Source organism: Myotis yumanensis, unplaced genomic scaffold (genome assembly GCF_028538775.1).
Source record: "Myotis yumanensis isolate MYYU_CA2020_CCGP unplaced genomic scaffold, mMyoYum1.0.hap1 SCAF_1, whole genome shotgun sequence".
NCBI classification, from domain to species: domain Eukaryota; kingdom Metazoa; phylum Chordata; class Mammalia; order Chiroptera; family Vespertilionidae; genus Myotis; species Myotis yumanensis.
In genome coordinates, this window is record NW_027223752.1 from 125,506,180 (window position 1) to 125,526,646 (window position 20,467).

Consider the following 20,467-nt stretch of genomic DNA (forward strand, 5'->3'; position numbering starts at 1 on the left):
AGTTCCATTTTTAATTTTTTGAGGAAACTCCACACTGCTTTCCATAGTGGCTGCACCAATCTGCATTCCCACCAAAGGTGCATGAGGGCTCCCTTGTCTCTGTATCCTCACCAACACTTGTTTGTTGGTTTATTGATGATAGCCCTTCTGATAGGGGTAAGGTGATATGTCATTGTGGTCAACAGATTTTTTTGTTGTTGTTAATCCTCACCCGAGGTTATTTTTCCATTGATTTTTAGGGAGAGTGGAAGACAGAGGGAAAGACAGAGAGAAACATCGATGTGAGAGAAACACATTGATTGGTTGCTTCCTGCATGTGCCCCAACCAGGCCTGGGCTAGAGAGGAGCCTGCAACCAAGATGTGTGCCCTTGACTGGAATTGAACCCGGGACCTTTTGGTCCATGCCAATATTCTATCCACTGAGCCAAATCAGCTAGGATGGATTTCTTTCTTTTTATAAAAAAAATATATTTTTATTGATTTCAGAGAGGAAGGGAGAGGGAGAGGGAGATAGAAACATCAATGAAGAGAGAGAATCATTGATTGGCTGGCTCCTGCACGCGCCCCCCCCCCCCCCCCCCCCCCCCCCCCCCCCCCGGATTGAGCCTGCATCCCTGGCATGTGCCCTGACCAGGAATCGAACTGTGACCTCCTGGCTCATAGGTCGATGCTCAACCACTCAGCCATGCTGGCTGGGTGGAATAGCAGATTTCTAATTCTACCATGGCTAACTTGACCACACAGATTATTTGCTCCCAAACTCCTATTCTAGTCCATATCAGTTTAAAAAAAAAAAAAATTTATTGCTGTTTTACAGAGAGGAAGGGAGAGGGATAGAGAGTCAGAAACATTGATGAGAGAGATACATCAATCAGCTTCCTTCTGCATGCCCCCTACTGGAGATATGCCCGCAACCAAGGTACATGCCCTTGACTGGAATCGAACCTGGGACTCTTCGGTCCGCAGGCCGATGCTCAATCCACTGAGCCAAACCGGTCAGGGCCATATCACTTTTGAGGGCCCTAAAGAGCTGCTCACTTTTTCATTTTCAAGATAATTTCTCTTGATAGCTTCCAGCAGACCTCATTGAGGAAAGAATGGAGGTCTATAGAACTGATTGCTCATTGAGGGTAAATAACCTAATATACCCACTCAGGTAGGTATCAGCATATAAAGAAATTACTTTACAGAGACTCCCCACTAACTTCTTTCTCAATTTCCCAGAGATAGAGTAAAAGTTTATGTTTTCCCCAGAATCAAATTAAAATTTGAAGTTAAAGGCTGTCCAGGTGACCCTAGTGAACGCAGGGTCAGCAGGGTGGGTTGAAACCTGTTAGTAAGGCAGCATTAAGATGCACTTCAAAAGCTATGTGAGTTTAGCTTTTAATGCAGAAACATTTGATGCTGTTTTTAAATGTTGGAGCATTAACAAAGGATGATGAGAATACAGGGTGAGGCAAAAGTAGGGTTACAGTTGTGAGTAGGCGAGACAGAGTTTATTCTTGTATTATTTTCCATACAAACAACTGTAATTCTACTTTTGCCGCACTGTGTATACGTTTGCTTTGGCTGTAGTTTAATACTTGTTGCAGTCATTTTTACATGAACTGCTTACCCTTTCTTCTTATAGTGTATTACAATTATTTTCAAACAACTGTCATGAATTCATTTAATTATAAAACCAAACTGTTGATATGTTTAACAAGTACAGCTTTTTATGTCATAGTAGTTATCTGCTTATATAGCTTAGTTGTTTGCTCATAATCTGAGAATGTGATAGATATAGAATTTACCCTAGTAAGCATGCAAAGCTTGCCTGTAGTCAGTTACCTTTAGTTTTTTCCCCTCTTTGATAGGATCAGATGCAGTGAGAAGGCCTCAGATATTAAATAAAGTCTAATAATTAATAATGAAAAGTCACCCTGAAAAATACATCTAAGTAAGATCATCTGCTAAATTGGGAGGGAAAAGTTTTCTTTTTCTGAAGAGAAACTGGAAATTCCTCCTTAAATTTGCTGTATTTATTCTTTATACCCCTCTGAGGCCAGGGTTTAAAAATCATTTTTGCTTTCCCCATAGGTATAGTTATGATTTGTGGCATTTTGATTAAAAATATATTCTGATTATTCCCTCAGAACTTTGCCCCTTCACCCCAATTTCTCTAAGGGTGTTTAAGGTTATAAAGAATGTTCCATGCTCTCACCTTAACATTCTGCCAATAATCGAATTCATTCTTTTTCACCCCTTTTCTACTATTTGGTCAGCAGGGATAATTTTTTCTTTCTACCAATCAACCATCACCATAAAAATTAACTACCTATTATCTTAAAACCCCAGCCAGAAGACATACTTAAAAATTCCATTACACATTAATAAATCCATTACTCATAGGAGCTACTGTCTAAATAATAATAAAAAAGATCTGAAAAGTTCATTAGTAAGAATCTGGGAGACTTTCCTGTACATGAAAGAGGTAGAAAAAATACGTTTATTAGCATGTTCAAGGTAGTCAAGTTTTTAACAAATATCTAATTCCTCACAACAACCCTGTGAGGTAGGTAAGTCACTGTTTTGTGATAAACTAACATCATTCCAAATAAAGTGCAATTCCTAAAAAAATAAATCTGCAGTAGGAATAATTTTGTTAATGATACCATTTATGTATATACTAGAATTTGTGTTTCTGTGTACTCTGATTCATGCAATAAGGTGTCCCTAGAAAAGTTTACTGCAAATCAAATTCTATTTAAATACACGTGGGGAACTATTTAAATAAACTCTGGGGTGAAGTTTTTTGTAAAATAAATCAGTATTTTTAATCTTATGTAAAAAAGGAATTTTCTTAGTATTTGCTCAAAGTGAGGCATTCTCAACAAAGTTTCACTCACATTTATCCATTCTTCAGTATATTCTCTCAATGTGGCACTATGCCAATTTAAGACTTAATTTACTAAATTAAAACTTAGCAATTTGGTATATGGCAGTGACCTGGGTTATCATATAGAAATCTCCAATATGTTGTGCTCAATCTCAACCCAAAACCTATGGTAGAAATGAAATGTAAACACAAAAAAATTGTAATTAACTTCAAAAAATATTTTTCCTTAAGAACATTACTTAATTTTTTCCTTTACATCACAAAAGAGAGATCTTAGGGTCTTTGAAGAGAAACACAATATTCTGTTATCTATACAATCCTAGTGATTTTTATTGCAAATTAAAGCCTGATTTTACCAATTTACTATTTATAAGGGAGCTAGCAGATATTACTATAAAAATTTAGGTATTTTTTTTTCCCTGTGGCAGTATGACTTACTAGGAAAAGAAATATTCCCAAGCACCCATTTTTTTCTTAAGTATATATTTAAAGTACATTTCTACTGTTAATCCAACATTAGTAAACATCCAGTTGCCTAATTTTTTTATGGTTGTCTTATCTGAAAAATACATTTCTACTGAAGAATTTCCATTACATTTAATTAGGAGATAGATGTTTAGATTAGTTATATAATTTATTTTGAACAATAACTCCAATTACGCTCAGGAACTTAGTTAACACTTAAAATCCACTGGCAGGTTTATAATACTTTAGCAAGTGGTTAAAGGAATTTGCCATTGTAAAAAATTATCCAAGCCCAGAAAAATCATTCTCACCAAAAATTTTAAAAATTAGGCAAAACAACAGGTAAAATAGACTAAGCCATCTATAACTTGTACATTCAAATACATACTAATCCAATAGTGCACTTTGGATTATAGTGAGGTAGGGCAAAGAAATAAAGTCAAATACATTTTGAACTGTGAAATTTATATAAACTGAAACAGTGACTTATACCCAGGTTTTAGCTGAATATAAACAAAAATTTTGAGAATTCAATGACAAAGTATTTTCTTAGATTCAAGGACAGAATTGTAAAAAAAAATCTTTGAGGTACATATAAATAAAAAATACAAAGATATATTTTCTCTCAACATAAAATATGCTTGTATAAAAATAACCCACGATATAGAAAAAAGAGATACAAACATTTTTGCATAGATTCTCCATATAAAATATTTCCCTGGGGCTAGACACTGGAAAATACACCTCTGAAACTAATATAGTTGAACTATTTTTCTTGGATACCAAGTATATACAAAATAAAAGCCCTTCATCTTAGGGAGCATGGGCAGGAGGGAAAACAATTAAATTTAGCATCAGTCTATATTTATTTCTCTGCTGCTCGAATATAAACCAATGATGACAAGAGGAGAAACTCTGGGGGTTTATTTAACAAAATTAAATTCACATTTCTGAGGCCATCATAATGCATCCAATGTCCATCAATCTGGAAAGCTGCAGAATAATGATGTTCCTCTTTGTTAAATAATGTGGCACCTTCCAACAAATACCTGTAAATTCAATGACAAAGTGTAGCAGAAAATTACAATACTTTGTTCTTAAGAGAAATATTCCTTAAATTCTTAACTAAGGAAAAAAAATTGAGATTGTTTGCATTGTATTCCCTGAAAAAGATATCCATCTAAACAACTAATGTACAATAATGGGTAATTAAGAATAAAACATTTAAGAATTTAAAAAATTGATATAATTTAAGAATTAAAAAAATATATATCTTAATTCATAACCAGTATGGTTCTATTAAGAGAAAACACACAAAAAACTTTTAGAGCAAAAAGTTAAAGGAACCCTGCATGTCCTAATTTGTATGCGATATTTTTATCTATAATAATGATGGTAACATTTTATTTAAAAAGTTTTTTAAAGATGCCCTGATTGGGGATTGAACCCTGCAAACCTGGCGCATTGGGACAATGCTCCAACCAACTGAGCTACCTGGCCAGAGCCAGTAATATTTTATTTTTAAATGATGACTTCATACCATATACTACTTTGACTTGAAATACCAGTAATAATCAGAATTTACTGCTTACTATATATAGGTACTATCCTAAACATTTTCGTGTGCTATGTAAATTAAATCCTCACAGTAATGGCACCCCAGATAGATATTGTCATCTCTGCTTTATAGATAAGAAAACTGATAAGTGAACTTGTTTTATAAGCTATGTGACCTTACTGGTCCACAGTCACATAGCTTATAAATGGTGGGGCTGGGTTTGAACCCAATTCTTTCTATTCCATAATTCAAGCACCTAACCAATATGCACCCTGTCGGCAACTAACTTCCTGTAGTAGATGCTGATCCTATTCAGTATACACAAATTTAAAGACAGCCATGATCTAAATAATATTTCCTTACGGGCTAGAAAAAGTCATACCAGAATAGCAGAAAAACATAAAATAAATTTATTTTTGACTAATTTTATAAAACAAACAAAAAACCACCTACTTGTGATCAGATAAATCCAAATAATAGGGTACATATGCCAGATCTTCAGATTTCCAATGCTGCATATTTAAGACAACAAAAGGAGGCGCCCCATGGCAGAAAACTCGTTGGGAGAATTCTCTTAAGCCACCACACCTAAAATTGAAAGTAGGCATGAACTTTATTAAACTTGGAATAAAGCTGCCTTTTATCACTTTTGGGTTGTCTTTATTACTTCATGTCATAAGCACAAATATCTATTTTAGGAATGGGTAATAATAGTGTAGCTATATTAATACCTTATACAAGGTGGGCAAAAGTAGGTTTAGAGTTGTGAGTACACGAAACAGTTTATTCTTGTATTATTATTTAGTGCTAGAGGCCCGGTGCATGAAATTCATGCAGCAGGGGCGGGGGCGGGGGGGGGGGGGACCCTCAGCCCAGTCTGCGCCCTCTTGCAGTCCGGGAGCCCTCACTCCTTACCACCCACCTGATCGCTGCTCCTTACCACTCGGCTCGCTGCTCCTTAGCAATGCAGTGGAGGCAGGAGAGGCTCCTGCCACTGCTGCTACACTCACCAGCCATGAGCCCGGCATCTGTCTAAGGGCACTGATCATCAGGGGGCAGCTCCTGTGTTGAGCGTCTGCCCCCTGGTGGTCAGTGCGCATCATAGTGACTGGTCGTTCTGGTCGTTCCGCCGTAACAGTTGCTTAGGCTTTTATTATATAGATTGTATTATTTATTTGTATTCAAACTGTAAATCTACTTTTGCACACCCTTATATATCTATTTCCAGAAGTTTACAGGCACTGAGATTCTATATGCAAGAAATGATACTTTTAAAAACTCCAGGAAAAGCTAGCTGTTTTATCTAGGCTTATAAAAGTGAGTAGCTTTTATTTTTAGATACATTTTTCTTTATCTAAGATGGTTTCAAAGGGAAATAATGACAGAGATGTGAAAATAGGATTCTTACAGGCCTCTTTAGACGAGATATAATTCCCTAATTGCTTCCTTTTGCCATTGAATGAAGCAAATTCTATTTTCTTAGCAGCATCAGGTATTAAGCATATGGATCAGAATTCAACAAATACAGTTATACAGTAAAATCTCGATTAACCGGAATGTTCAGGGTATAGTATTTTGGTTAACAAACATCACTGACTAAACTAAATAAACAGGAAAACCATTTTGCTTTAGTATTGATTGCTAAAATACATTAGTTCACTCTCTGAACTTAAGTACAATTAACTGAAAATATTTTATTCTTTCCTTCTTCAGTGATTAATTAGCTGTAAGATCATCATTCTAAATATTTGTTCTCATTGTACAATAATGTAGATATAGGAATTAAGAGGTTGAGATGAATATATTCTTTCTGCCCCTTTGGATTTCTATTTTTTAAAAATTTTATTATGTTAAATTTTTTGGTTGCAATTTACCTTTCTCCTAAATGAGGAGTGCAGAAAAAATCCAGTTAATTGAGGGTGCCGACTATCTGGGTTCCGGTTAAGCAAGGTTTTATTGTACCTACTCAGCAGTGGGGAAAAAAAGAAAAGGCATTTGCTTTGTATTCATCAAATAACTATCCTATATAATAAAAGGCCAGTGACCATAATGGCGTTAATGACCAGAACGACTGATCAACCAGTCGCTATGAGGTGTATTGACCACCTCTCGATCCCAACCCCCATCCTGCAGGCTCTGATCGCTGGGTGGCCAACGGGGAACCACGGGGAACCGGGGTGGGTGGCGGCGGGGCGGGACTGGGGACTGGTGAGTGGGCAGAATGACCGACCTCTTGGTCCCTCCCCCAGGCCTGCAGGCTCCGATCATGGCGAACGGGGAACCACGGGGAACTGAAGTGGGTGGCGGCAGGGCGGGACTGGGGACTAGCAAGCAGGTGGAAGGCAGACCTCTTGGTCTCTCCCCCCTGGCCCGCAGACTCCCATCGCTGGATGGCGAATGGGGAACCACGGGGAACTGGGGTGGGCGGCAGTGGGGTGGGACTGGGGACTGGCGAGTGGGCAGAAGATGGCCTTGATCGCAGACTAGGCCTATTGTCCCATGCACGATTTTGTGCGCTGGGCCTCTAGTAGTATTATATTCTACTTGGTAATGACAATGCAGAATAAGTATAGGAAACTAGAAGGTGTTAAGATTTTTAAAGTATTAGACTTCTTAAATACTTATGAGTAGCTATTTCATATAGTATTAACATCAAAGAGATATCAGTCCAGGTTTCTTTATAAAAAACACAGAATACTTTCATCTTAAATGTCATATACTCACCCCCGCTCTTCACACAGTTCAATCCTGGAACAGAATAACTCATCCACAGCCAGTCGTATCAAGTTTCCATGTGGAATTTCTTGGGGAGGACTACAAGAATTGCAAAATGCATGTAAGAACTGCTTCAACATTTTACAGGCAAATACATTATTAGGATTACAAAATTTACCAGTCAATTCATTATTAAAGCAAATCCAATAAAAGTATAACCTCTGTTACTCATCTTTGTACTTCTTGTAAATAGTAGAGAAACCAGTTACATTTAATAAATGTCAATGCATGAAGCTTTCCAAGAAATATTAAATCTTTCTGTAAACTAATGCTGAAATATGCAGTTGTTGTTACTTTAAAAAAATTTCCAGAGAATTCAACAGAAGGGGGAAGAAATTAGGGCCCAGAATCAGGAAGGCAGCTGATTAGTTACTAAAATTGGTAGCCTAAGTTGCAGCCACTGTTGGCCTCACTTACCTGGTTTATTAAAAAACTTTTTCCACATATTTCAGAAGTTGTTTTAAATATAGGATTAAATAAAATATGCAAAAGCTTAAAAAGTAGAGTATAATAAAATATTTTATTGAGAAACACAAAATATTAGTATTAATATAGTACTGTAAATATTTCATTATAGTTCCAAAACATATTCAGATTAAAATATTAGTTTAAAAAAACAAGACAAATTTCTGAAATACTTTAAGTTGTGATTTTAAGTAACAGAACTTTTTTGCCTGATAGATTTGAAAATCAACATCCTTATATCAGCAATACAGGAAAATGGACAAAGTATATTTCAGAAAAAGAGAGACATTGACTCTAAAAAGAATAAAATATCTTCAGTGTACCATGATATAATAATATTAAAGTAAATGTGCAATAAAGAAATATGAACTTAATAAGTTAGTGTATGTGAGGTATATCCTTCAAAGAGAACAATCTATTAGGCTGTTTTTCTGGACCATACGGCCAAATACAATTTCTGACAACAATGTGTTTGAGTTTGTTTTTCTGTCTTGTTTTTTCACTGACAATTATCCCTTTTCCAGCTCATGTCCATTGGGGGCTTTAATGTTTCCTAACACTCCATAGGGCTTGCCAGTTTGGCCTTCCTCCCTGTCATTTACTAGCCTGGAGGTCTGCCTTCGTTCTGAAAGCGAAAAATACTTAGGCTACCAGCACCTTTCCTAGTCAGTGAAAATGCTCCTCATAGCCACATCTTCTCCAGGTGTTAAGGTTCTAAGTTTGTGATTTCTGTCTATAATTATTGAAAGTACATGGAGTACTTTCAATCTTTTTTTAAAAATTGATTTTAGAGGAAGAGAGGGAGGGGGAGGGGAGAGAGAGAGAGAGAGAGAGAGAGAGAGAGAGAAAGAGAGAGATATCAGTTGCTCCCATATGTGCCCCCCATGGGGAATCAGACCCACAACCTGGGTATATGCCCTGACCTGGAATCAAACCCGCCACCAACCGAGCCACGGCTCAATCTTCTTATTCATGTAGAACTAGCCCACTCAACATAGATCTATTCAAAAGGTGAAACATTATATTGGAAACACATATTGAATAATGTTTTTCAAGAGGTTACATTTGTGATGCAGAAATTCATTATCTACAAAATCACATTAGTAAATCAAAGCAAGGGCAATATATTTTGCACTCTCAATAATTCATTACTTTGCAAGCGAAATGGTTATCAGTTGGTTTTGTAAAGTAAATTCTAAGATGTTTGGATATTTCTGCCATGGGACTGAAGAGTCTTGAATTTGTGTGGTTGATTTATGTCTAATTAGTGTTGTACTTTAAGAATTACTTTGACTATATATTTATATTTATAGCACTTCATTAAAAAAGTTGTATACTGTTTCTAAAAGTGACAAAATAGCCCTGGTCGGTTTGGCTCAGTGGAAAGAGCATTGGCCTGTGGACCAAAGGGTCCCAAGTTCCATTCTGGTCAAGGGCATGAACCTTGGTTGCAGGCTCCTCCCTTGCCTGGGCCCTGGTCAGGAAACCTGAAGGAAGCAACCAATTGATGTGTTTCTCTCACATCGATGTTTCTCTCTGTCTTTCCCTCTCTCTTTCGCTCTCTCTAAAAGATCAATGGAAAAATTATCCTCAGGTGAGGATTAACAAAAAAAAAATTTTTTTTAAAAAAGTGACAAAACAAACTTTAGAGCAGATAAGACTGTTAGAGAAACTTACTTTATATTAATTGTACGCTGCTGATCTTCCTGCACTCGAATTGGGCATCGCCAATTGGAACAGTAACTCTCTTGTATGGTAGACATGAGATTTTCGAGATTTTTTGTAAAATTATCATGTTCATTCCCAAACAAATCGATTATTAATGAAGCTTTATGAACTTCAGATTTATATTGCTGTTTTTCCATCTTGTCCCAAATCCAAAGTAGCTTCACAGTTGTAAAACTGTAGGTGTCCATTAAATAAAGAAAACAGTCTACAAACTCTCTACCTAAATGAAGAGAGAGTTCCCTGGGAAAATTTTCATTTTCATGAAGAATGACATATAATAACATCAAGAATCCATCTATGGTGCAGGTATTTTTCAGTCTTATTTCAACATAGAGTGGTGTACAGGATACTGCTTTGCGGCCAGCTTTGATAGTAAAAACACCTCCCCAAGGAAGAACAGGCCTCCAAAATGAGCGATCTTGATTATAGTTATTTTTAATTGATGCTTTGATCTCTTCAAACAGTGTCTTCATCCTGCATTTTAAAAATTAAAAGTAGAACATGTATGTGATTACATATGATATGTTTAAATGAAAATAAAGCTATCTAAAGATTTAAGTTATATTTGGTTAGATGGCGTCCCAATGCAACAAAAATATCTTAAGACAATTCTAGCTTTGAGTCATTTTGGGGGAAATATACATGGTCTTTGAAAAGACCACTTCAGAAGCTGCAACCTTTTTTCGAGGTACTGAATGGCTATTTGATAGGCTCTTATATTAATTATACTGAAGATTTTCATCTGTGATATAGGAAAACCCACTTCTAGGAATATATTCTAGGAATCCCAAAACACCAACCAGAAAGAATATATGCACCCCTATGTTCATAGCAGCACAATTTATAATAGCTAAGATGTGGAAACAGCCCAAGTGCCCATCAGTAGATGAGTGGATAAAAAAGCTGTGGTACATTTATACCACGGAATACTATACAGCTTTAAAAAAGAAGGATCTCTTACCCTTTGAGACAGCATGGAGGGACCTGGAGACTATTAGTCTAAGTCAGCGGTTCTCAACCTGTGGGTCGCGACCCCTTTGGCGGTCGAGTGACCCTTTCACAGGGGTCGCCTAAGACCATCCTGCATATCAGATATTTACATTACGATTCATAACAGTAGCAACATTACAGTTATGAAGTAGCAACGAAAATAATTTTATGGTTGGGTCACAACATGAGGAACTGTATTTAAAGGGCCAGGAGGTTGAGAACCACTGGTCTAAGTGAAATAAGCCAGTCAGAAAGATAAATATCACATAATCTCACTTATATGTGGAATCTAATGAACTGATGAATAAAATAAAACCAGAGGCATGGAAACATGGAACAGACTGGCAAATCTGAGGTAATCTCAGAGGTAAGGAGTCTGGGGGAGTGGGCAGGAAGAGACTAACCAAAGAATTTACATGCATATATGCATTGCCCATAGACACAGACAACAGGGTGGTGAAGGCCTGGGGCAAGTGAAAACCGGGTGGAGGGGGGCAATGCGGGAAAAGTGTGGGGGAGACATCTGTAATACTCTCAACAATAAAGATGGGGAAAAAAGAAACTGCAACCTTTTTTTTGGAGAGGCCTTTATATTATACCGCAGATTTTTTCAATGATATAGGAAAACCCTGTAATAAGAAATCTTAAATGAAGGTAAAGCTATTTAAAGATACAATCTAAATTTGGTTTTGGTATTCCTAATGTAAACTTCTTCCACCCTCCAAAATACAAGCTGTACTTCATTTTCTTGTTAATATGTGTGGTTTTACTTATAAAATGAACTGTAATGGAACCCTTATTCGGGCTACAGAATAATTACCAATTAGCTTTGAAAGACAACATAGGAAGAGTAATCGTGAGACTTAGCTGAATAGTAGCACAATACAAATATTATTTATATGTACTTTGGGATTTTTACTTACAATCTAGGACCACGCTATATATCTGACAATTTGAGGCCACGCTGTGAAGATTTGATTCAGAACTTGGTAAGTATCCTGATGCCCTACTCTGCACGTTTTGGGAATGAACTGAGGTGTCCTCTCTGTTTAAACTGGTACACATCCTTCCCCCAACTCTGAGGGTAGCTAAGTATTCTGTTTTTAAAGTCATCGACAGTATTCTAACAAACATGTTCATGTCATATGTATGGTATATAGAACAAAATTAAAAAAAAAAAAAGAATGATGTTCTAATAAAACTGAATAGAAAACTGCTTTACCTTGGGATAAAAAAAGTCAACTAAAAACATCATGGTCTTTCCAATATATTACTTTTACGGAAAAGTATATTTTTCATGAAAAAAGGGAAGCATCTGAGGAACAGGAAAAGAGAAGGGAGTAACTGAGGTCAGTGTCTTATTTTGACCATCTTTTCAAGTGCCACACCCTCCCAAGCATAACATGAATCCAACACTCAATACTTTGGACCTGTATATTTTATTTGCGTGAAAAATTTAGTTTAAGTTGATTTTACAACAGTAGTAGACTAAAAATTCAGTTATATGATCTATAAACACAGTATTTTTGGCTTGAAGAAAGATATTCTACACTCTAAAGTATTCAATACTATATTTAGTCTGAAATGTAGATGTTTATACATAGAAACAGGTTGGCTCTAGTCAACCAATTAGGAATAAGAGGGCGTGGCAAACCTGGAACCTAAGAGAACACAAAACTCAGTTTCTTCTACAGAACTAACATATTTCTGGGGCAGATTTGAAAAAAAAAAAATCTTAAGGCATTCAAATACTTTAAAAATGAAAATAAATTTCTTCATGGTTTATTTCTGTTGAATTTTTAAGAACTCTGTAGCAAAGTCATAGGATCAAGAGCTTGAGTTCACACTCCTACATACTACATTGAAAAGGAATGGTAAATCTCTAGTGCTTTTTTTCAAATTATCTTTTGGGCATGACCAAATGAAGAGTAACTACAGCTCTACAAAGCAACATTTATACTTTAAGAGAATTAAACTACAATTTTATATATTTGCAATGAGACTTCTTTAGCCTTTTTCAGGAAAAATAAAAAAGAGGGGGGTAGAGAGGACTGGAAGAACAAAAAGGCACTTAATCTGGTATCAGCACTAATGTGGTGATGTGTCCCAAAGAATTACTAAAAATTACTTAAAACGATGAAGAAATGCCTGAAAAGCCCTGACTTGCTTTCGCCACACCTAAGAATGCTCATTAGGCATGGCATTGGAAATCCTGGAGGAGTTATCCTGCTGTCTTTATTTTCCTGCCTCAACAGGCCCTCCAGTTTGAATAAACCTGCTGAACTGCCCTGACCTCTTACGGTATTTCCTTGGCAAAGCACCACCTCTTTTCCTGCGGTCCTTTCCAAGGGTGACAATCTGTACCCCACATTGGTCGTGAAAACCGGACCCTTTCCCCAAGGTATTGAATGCCGGACTCCCTAAAAGCTCGGGAGTCCTAAAGGTCCCGTCTGCAATCAGCGCGCTGAAATAATAGGAAAGACAGCCACGCGCCCCACCACGAAGCGGCGCGGGGCTTAGGGATGGGGCGGAGGGGGGAGGTAAGGTACCCGCTGCGGGCCCGGTGGGCACCCAGCTCAGCCCCCGGTCCGCGCTCCGGCCACGCCCACCCTGCCCCCTGCCCGCCGCACCCTGGAAGGCCTGGCACCGAGCACTGGCTCCGCACTGCGGGCGGGTCCTCGAAACACGCCTGTGGAAAGGCTGGACGCCGCTGTCTGCGTCCAGGCAGTGGCCCCGCAGAGCGCCTGGGACTGCTGGCAATGGGCTAGCGGACGGGGCCGCGGATGGCGTTTCCACACCCGACAGCCTCCGTCCACCGGGAAGCCGAATCCTCGTACCTCCTCGGGGACCGAAAACCGCCGGTGCCACCGCACCCGTCGCCGCCGCCGCTCGCTCATGGAGAGCCCGGGCTGCCGTCGCTGCCGCCGCCGACTCATGTACTAGAACCGCCGGCTGTCTCGGCCTCCCCCGGCGAGAGTGGTGGGCTCCGGCACGGCCTCCATCGCACCCGCCGCGGCGGGAGCCACAGCAGCTCCGGCGCCCAGGCCCGATCCGACCGGACCCACGGAGCCAGGACCGCGGGACGCGTTGCTTATTACGGAGGAAGATTCGGCCTGACCTCCGCCTCCCTTCCCCCAGCCCCCAGTTCCCAGACGCCCGACGGCGCTGCTGCGCAGGCGCAAAGACGCCCCAGTCAAACGTGCGTGGGTCGGGGGTGTACACAGCATTCAGCTTTGCCCAATGGGAGCGAACATCAGGTGCGGGGGGCGGGACCTCGCAGGGAGGGGCGTGGTTCCAGCGTCCGAGGAAAAGTGGAGCAGCCAAAGTGGGCAGGCTTTGCACGGAGGAGGAGCTTAGTGCCAAGCCCGTTAGGCTTTTTGAGGTTTGTACCATTTTTGGACCTTCCTTGATTTGTGTTTGATTCTAGATCTTGCCTTCTCAAATTCTTAACTTAGAGGGGGAAAACTTTGTTTTCTCAGAATTATTCAAGCTTTATCGGTTCTCAAACCTGTGGGTCGCGACCCCTTTGGCGGTCGAATGACCCTTTCACAGGGGTCGCCTAAGACCATCCTGCATATCAGATATTTACATTACGATTCATAACAGTAGCAACATTACAGTTGTGAAGTAGCAACGAAAATAATTTTATGGATGGGTCACAACATGAGGAACTGTATTTAAAGGGCCAGAAGGTTGAGAACCACTGGTAGGAAAATTTTGAATTAGTGTATTAAATGCTGCCTTTAGTGTTGAAGGTAATGCTTGGCCAAAATGCTGTAATTTATAACAGAAGTTAACATCCACTAAATAAAGTAGATAGCTTTAATTTGTGATGAAAAATTTTTGGTTTGGATATGATAAGACTCTACACATGAAGTGACAGCCAGAAATTTAAGCGCGAGAGTTGCTTAATGCTGCAGTCTGTGGGCTCAACCATAATAGCTGTTCAGTAGGCCCTGGTTCTTGTATTCTCCCTTAAAGAGTCAAAGCCCACATGGCTTTGCTTCTGTAGAACACAGACCACCCTGGAAAACTACCTCCACCTACAATTAGAAATGGGATAATGTTGAGATTTTCCCTATCTAGTCATTCAACAGATGATTGTCTGGAAAGACAAGTGCAACCCTTAGAACACACAATTCAGAGAGCTCAGTGTCAGCCCAGCACATTGCTGTGGTCCTTAGTCACAGCTGAGTCTGGCGGAGGTAGAATGTCATCTTGACCAATGTGATGGTCAGCCAGACTGGGGACCTCATTCCTCTCTCAAGGAGTCTAGTGATGGAAGGATGCAGGCTGGGAGAGAAGCGTGACTTACTGAAGTTAATTACTGCTGGTGGAGATGGGAATAAATGCATATCTCTCAGAGCAGAGGGGGAAGAAAGATGGCTCTGCCCCCAACCAAAGGAATTAATAATTGTGTCAAAGTCTGCTCTTTTCTGCTTTTTCTTATGGTATTTCACAAATGAGGAAACTGAGGCTCATTAAATAACTAGTGTGTATTGGAATTCACATGCAAAAAAGTTCACTCTCAATATTAAAACCATTCTGCAAGTAGAAAGTTCTTTAAAATGTTTATAAATTGGATTATATGTTTAATTGACACTCTCATAAGACATGGAATTCATTTTATACTCTTTGGGTCATTCTCTTCCAGAAAACAGACACAATAATGGTGGTTGTTACCATTTCTGGAGAATAGCAGGGTCCATTAAACTCAGCTGAGGCTTGGCCAAGGAGGGGAAGCATGAATTCCTTGCATACTTAGATAACTCACAAACCTCACTGAAGCCTTTAACCCAGATTTTCATTCTGCTTCCTTTCTGCTCCCCTCAAAGACTGATACCTGAGTTGCAGTTTTTTAAAAGACAGCTTTATTCAGGTATAATTGACAAATATATGGAGCATATTTAAAGTATATAATTTGATAAGTTTTGACATATGTATACTCTCTTGAAATCATCAGTACAACCAAATGAATAGATCCATCATCCTCAAGTTTTCTCATGTCCCTTTAAACTTTTTCCCTATCCCTCTTTGCCTCCCACATCAAAGCAACCACTGATCCATTTTCTGTCATGATAGGTTCATTAGCATTTTCTAAAGTTTTATGTAAGTAGAATCAGACAGTATGTATTATTTTTTTGGGGGTGTGTCTAGTTTCTTATACTTAGCATCATTATCTTGACATTCATCCACGTTGTTCTGTGTATCAATAGTTCATTCCTTTTAGTTGTTTTGCTGAATGTATTCCTTTATGTGGATGTACTGCAGTTTGTTTATTCACTTACCTGTTGATGGACATTTACATTGCATCTACTTTTGGGCTGTTACCAATAAAGCTACTATGAATAGTGTATACAACTGTTTATATGGACATACAGGAATGGGCAAAAGTAGATTTACAGTTGTTTGTATGTAAAAAAAGACATGCAGGTTATGATTATTGCAGTAGCTTTATTGGAATGTCACAATGCAACTGTAAGCCTACTTTTGCCAACTCTGTATATTTCCATTTTTTTCTGGGGTAAAAATCTAGAGGTGGAATGATTGGGTCTCATGGTAGATGTATGTTTAACTTTGTAAGAAACTGCTGAATTGCTTCCCAGAGTGGTTGTACTATTTTACATTCCCATTAGGAGTGTGTTCAAGTTCCATTTCTTCCAAAACCTCACCAGCACTTGGTATGTCAATTGTTTTTAACTTAAGCTGTTCTAATAGGTATGTAGTCATATCTTGTGGTTTGAATTTTCCTAGTGATTAATGAAGTTGAGCATCGTTTTATGTGCTTATTTGCCATCTGTGTATCTTTTTTGGTGAGGTGTCTGTTCAGATCTTTGTTCCATTAAAAAAATTGGGTAGTGTTTGGCCAGAGTGGCTCAGTTGGTTGAGTGTCTACCTGTGCACCAAAGGGCTGCTGGTTTGATTCCTGGTCAGGGCACATACCTGAGTTGTGGGTTCGATCCCTGGTTGGGGCACATACAGAAGGCAACCAATCAATGTTTCTTTCTCTCCCTTCCTCCCTTCCTCTCTCTAAGCATGTCCTAGGGCAGGGGTGGGCAACCCCTGGCATGCTAGCCAAACATGGCACGCCAGTAACTTTTGCTGGCACGCGAAACCCTCTCATAAAATCTTCCATTTACAATTTTTGTGAACATTTGAATGACTTAAATGTTAAATTACAAGGAACTGGCAAGACACTTGATGTTATGTTTGGTTACATAAAGGCTGAAAAGAAACTGGAAGTCTTTAAGAGGGATGTGGATGGTGAGAAATTTAGAAATTTCCCAAACCTCAAGAGGCACATCGAAGACCTCCAAAAAGATGACAGAACAGACTGTCAAAGCCTTCAAAAGCTGTTTTTAAACATCATCGAGTCAACTATTGAGCAGTTCTTCTCAAGATTTGCGAAATTCAGAGAACTGGAAGAGACAGCAAAATTCATGAGGTTTCCAGACAGCATGAAACTAGAGGAACTAAACTTACAAATGTTTTCATGGATAGACATGGCTGACTTTGAAATGCAGTTGACTGAATTTCAGAGTAGCTCAATTTGGAAGCAGAAATTTATTGACCTTAGAGTTGACTTGGAAAACATTGAAAAAAAAAAAAAAAAGCGATTAGAGACAGGAATACCAGAGAGAAGTGTCGAAAACGAACTATTGAGGACTTGGAATGCCATTCCAGAAAATTTTTTCTGTTTAAAAAACTTTGCAACAGCATTACTCTCCATGTTTTCATCCACATATGCTTGTGAATCTTTGTTCTCAGTGATGAATTTTGTTAGTTCTCATAATAGGAGTAGCCTGATGGGTGAAAGTAGTAGCTCGTGCATATCTCTGAAGGTCATGAAATAAAAACCTGATGTAAAATCTCGGTCATCAATGATGCAGCAGCAAAAGTCCCACTGATAATATCAAACGGAGTCATAAAGTTTTCTGTCAGACTATCAGTGTACATGTATACATTAAAAATAAATGTATTTTTCATCATCATATACTGTGTTTTTGTCGCTTGAATGAACTTTATTATTTCTTCAAGTTTCTTCACATAAGTACACCTTAAGAGATATCAAGTAGGCGTAACATGTTCTCAAAAAATTAGGGTTGGCATGTAGAAGAATTTTGAGTCAGAGATTTTTCTGGTTTTGGCACGCACTCATAAAGAGTTTGCCCACCCCTGTCCTAGGGTAAGGATTAAAAAAAAAAGTTGGGTTGTTTGTTTTTAGAGTTCTTTATATTTTCTGTAAATAAGTTCTTTATCAGATATAGGCTTTACAAAGATTTTCTTCCAGTATGTAGCTTCCCCCACCCCCTTTCTCTTTCTTAACAGTACATTTTGAAGAACATAAGTTTTAAATTTTAATAAAGTTCAAACTATTTTTTTTATGGTTGTGCTTTTAGTGTAATTGCTAAGAAATCTTTACTTACTCTAGGCTCACAAAGACCTTTTCCTCTGTTCTTCTAGAATTTTTCTTGTTTAGGCTGTATATTTAAGTCTATGATACATTTTGAGTTAATTTTTAAAAAATTTACTATATCCACTATTTAAAAAATTTAAAAAATTTATTGATTTGAGAGAGAGAGCAAAACCTCAATTTGTTGTTCTACTTATTTATGCATTTATTGGTTGATTCTTATATGTACCCTGACCTGGGATCAAACCTTCAACCTTGGCATATAGGGACAACACTCTAACCAACTGAGCTACCTGGCCAGGGTTTGAATTTAATTTTTAAATATATATTTTTATTGATTTCAGAGAAGAAAGGAGATGGAGAGAGAGATCGAAGTATCAATGATAGGAATCATTGGTAGGCTGCCTCCTGCACACCCCTTACGGGGGATCAAGCCTGCAACCCAGGCATGTGCCCTTGACTGTTATCGAACCCGGGACCCTTCAGTCCCCAGGTTGACTTTCTATCCACTGAGCTAAACTGGCTAGGGCTAATTTTAATTTATGGTTTACAACATTGATCCAAGTTCATATTTGTTACATATGAATAATCAATTGTTCCACAACATTTGTTGAAAGGCTATTCTTTTCCACTGTGTTGCCTTTATACTTTTGTCCAAAAATCAGTTGTGCATTATCATTTATAAACATTTTATTTAATATTTATTTGTTCTCAATTGTATGTTACACAGTGTTTTACTATTGGAGATATACATCAGTAAGTGTTCTTAGGTTGCAAAGACTAGAGACCAGATATTACTAACTTAAAATAAGAAATTTATTAGAAGGATGCGAGGTATAACAGAATTAAAGAAAAAGCTGAAAGCCCAGCCGGTGTGGCTCAGTCATTGAGCATCAACCTATGAACCAGGATGTCACAGTTTGATTCCTGGTCAGGGCACATACCTGAGTTGCAGGCTCAATCCCTAGTGTGGGGAGTGCAGGAGGCAGCTGATCAATGATTCTCTCTCATCATTGATGTTTCTACCTGTTTCTCCTTCTCCCTTCCTCTCTGAAATCAGTAAAAATATATTAAAAAAAAAAAAAAGAAAAAGCAAAAGTTGAAAATCAGGTTTTAGCTACCTTGGTTGATCAGAAGTGAGGTAGTTCCCCAACAGGCAATGGAACCCTATTGACAGAAGAAGAGGGAATGATGCTGGGCAGATATTACATAACAGTGTTTCCCAACATTTTTTATATCCACACATAATAAATAGTCAGAATTGGGCAGTGTGAGGGTAAACTGATGGAGATTATGAGTTGTCTCTATAGGGTGTGGTGAAAAATATTGTTACATTTTCTTTATATTATATAATTATAAGAAAAAGGCAAAGTATGAGGGAGATATGAAATATTGATTTTATATAAAATCTATTAAAAATTTGATGAGAAATTTGAGCTAGTTTTCATAATATGATTTTTATTTCAAAATTTTATTCAAACCTGCCTAACATATAGTGTCCCAAAAAATGTATACACATTTTTATTTTATTTAGTTAAAAAATATATTTTTATTAACTTCAGAGAAGAAGGAAGAGAGCTAGAAACATCAATGATGAGAGAGAATCATTGATTGCCTCCTGCACACAACTTGGGCATGTGCCCTGACCAGGAATCGAACCATGACCTCCTGTTTCATAGTTTGATGTTCAACCACTGAGCCACACCAGCTGGGCTGTATACATATTTTTAATAATTATGAATTCCAACGGGTTAAATCTGAAAAGAAAGAAACATCAATTGAGCTATGGGCTGTTAAAGTGTATATACATTTTTTGGGACACCATGTATATAAGGAAAAGTGTATCTATATATATAAAAGTGTATGTGACCAAATGACCGGTCCACCGGTTGCTATGACATGCACTGACCATCAGGGGCAGATGCTGGGCTCACGGCTGGCGAGATGCTGGGTTCACGGCTGGCGAGTGCAGCTGCGGAGCAGCAGCGAGCCTACTGAGTGGTGGTGGCAGGCACAGCGGGGCCAGGATTAGCGGGAGCGGTGTGGCACCTGGCCCAGGCTCAGGCTCCTCCCCAGCTGCCTGCCATTTTGCTCACTACTACATCCCTTGGGGGATGTTGGACTGCTGGTTTCAGCTGATCCCTGCAGGCCATGCTGAGGGACCCCACCGGTGCATGAATCCATGCACCAGGC

At 38.5% G+C, this 20,467-nt stretch overlaps 1 protein-coding gene and 1 pseudogene across 2 annotated transcripts; one reads left to right on the plus strand and one right to left on the minus strand.

Moving 5' to 3' along the window:
• Positions 1–2,468: 2,468 nt before the first annotated feature.
• Positions 2,469–13,999, minus strand: CUNH14orf28 (chromosome unknown C14orf28 homolog). 2 transcript variants are annotated; one of them, XM_070431757.1, is made up of 6 exons: positions 13,698–13,999; positions 9,820–10,344; positions 7,627–7,716; positions 6,777–6,864; positions 5,356–5,490; positions 4,302–4,393 (listed from the first exon to the last, which is right to left on the minus strand). In XM_070431757.1, exons 2-5 carry the CDS (start codon positions 10,341–10,343, stop codon positions 5,401–5,403), a joined length of 792 nt encoding a protein of 263 aa, XP_070287858.1. In that variant the 5' UTR covers position 10,344; positions 13,698–13,999; the 3' UTR covers positions 4,302–4,393; positions 5,356–5,400. The 2 variants fall into 2 exon arrangements, with proteins under 2 accessions (XP_070287849.1, XP_070287858.1); XM_070431748.1 differs by lacking the exon at positions 6,777–6,864 and having other exon boundaries at positions 2,469–4,393.
• The window catches only part of LOC139013224 (E3 ubiquitin-protein ligase RNF168-like), a 175,872-nt pseudogene continuing 169,048 nt past the window's right edge, over positions 13,644–20,467 (plus strand).

Bases quoted from the DNA above. Each gene is read 5' to 3' on its own strand.
- CUNH14orf28 (XM_070431748.1), bottom strand. From the start codon at position 10,343: ATGAAGACACTGTTTGAAGAGATCAAAGCATCAATTAAAAATAACTAT. The intron at 7,717-9,819 runs GTAAGTTTCTCT...CAATTCTTGTAG, and splicing joins CAGCGTACAATTAATATAAA to TCCTCCCCAAGAAATTCCAC. The intron at 4,394-5,355 runs GTAGGTGGTTTT...TTGAATTTACAG, and splicing joins TTGGATTTATCTGATCACAA to GTATTTGTTGGAAGGTGCCA.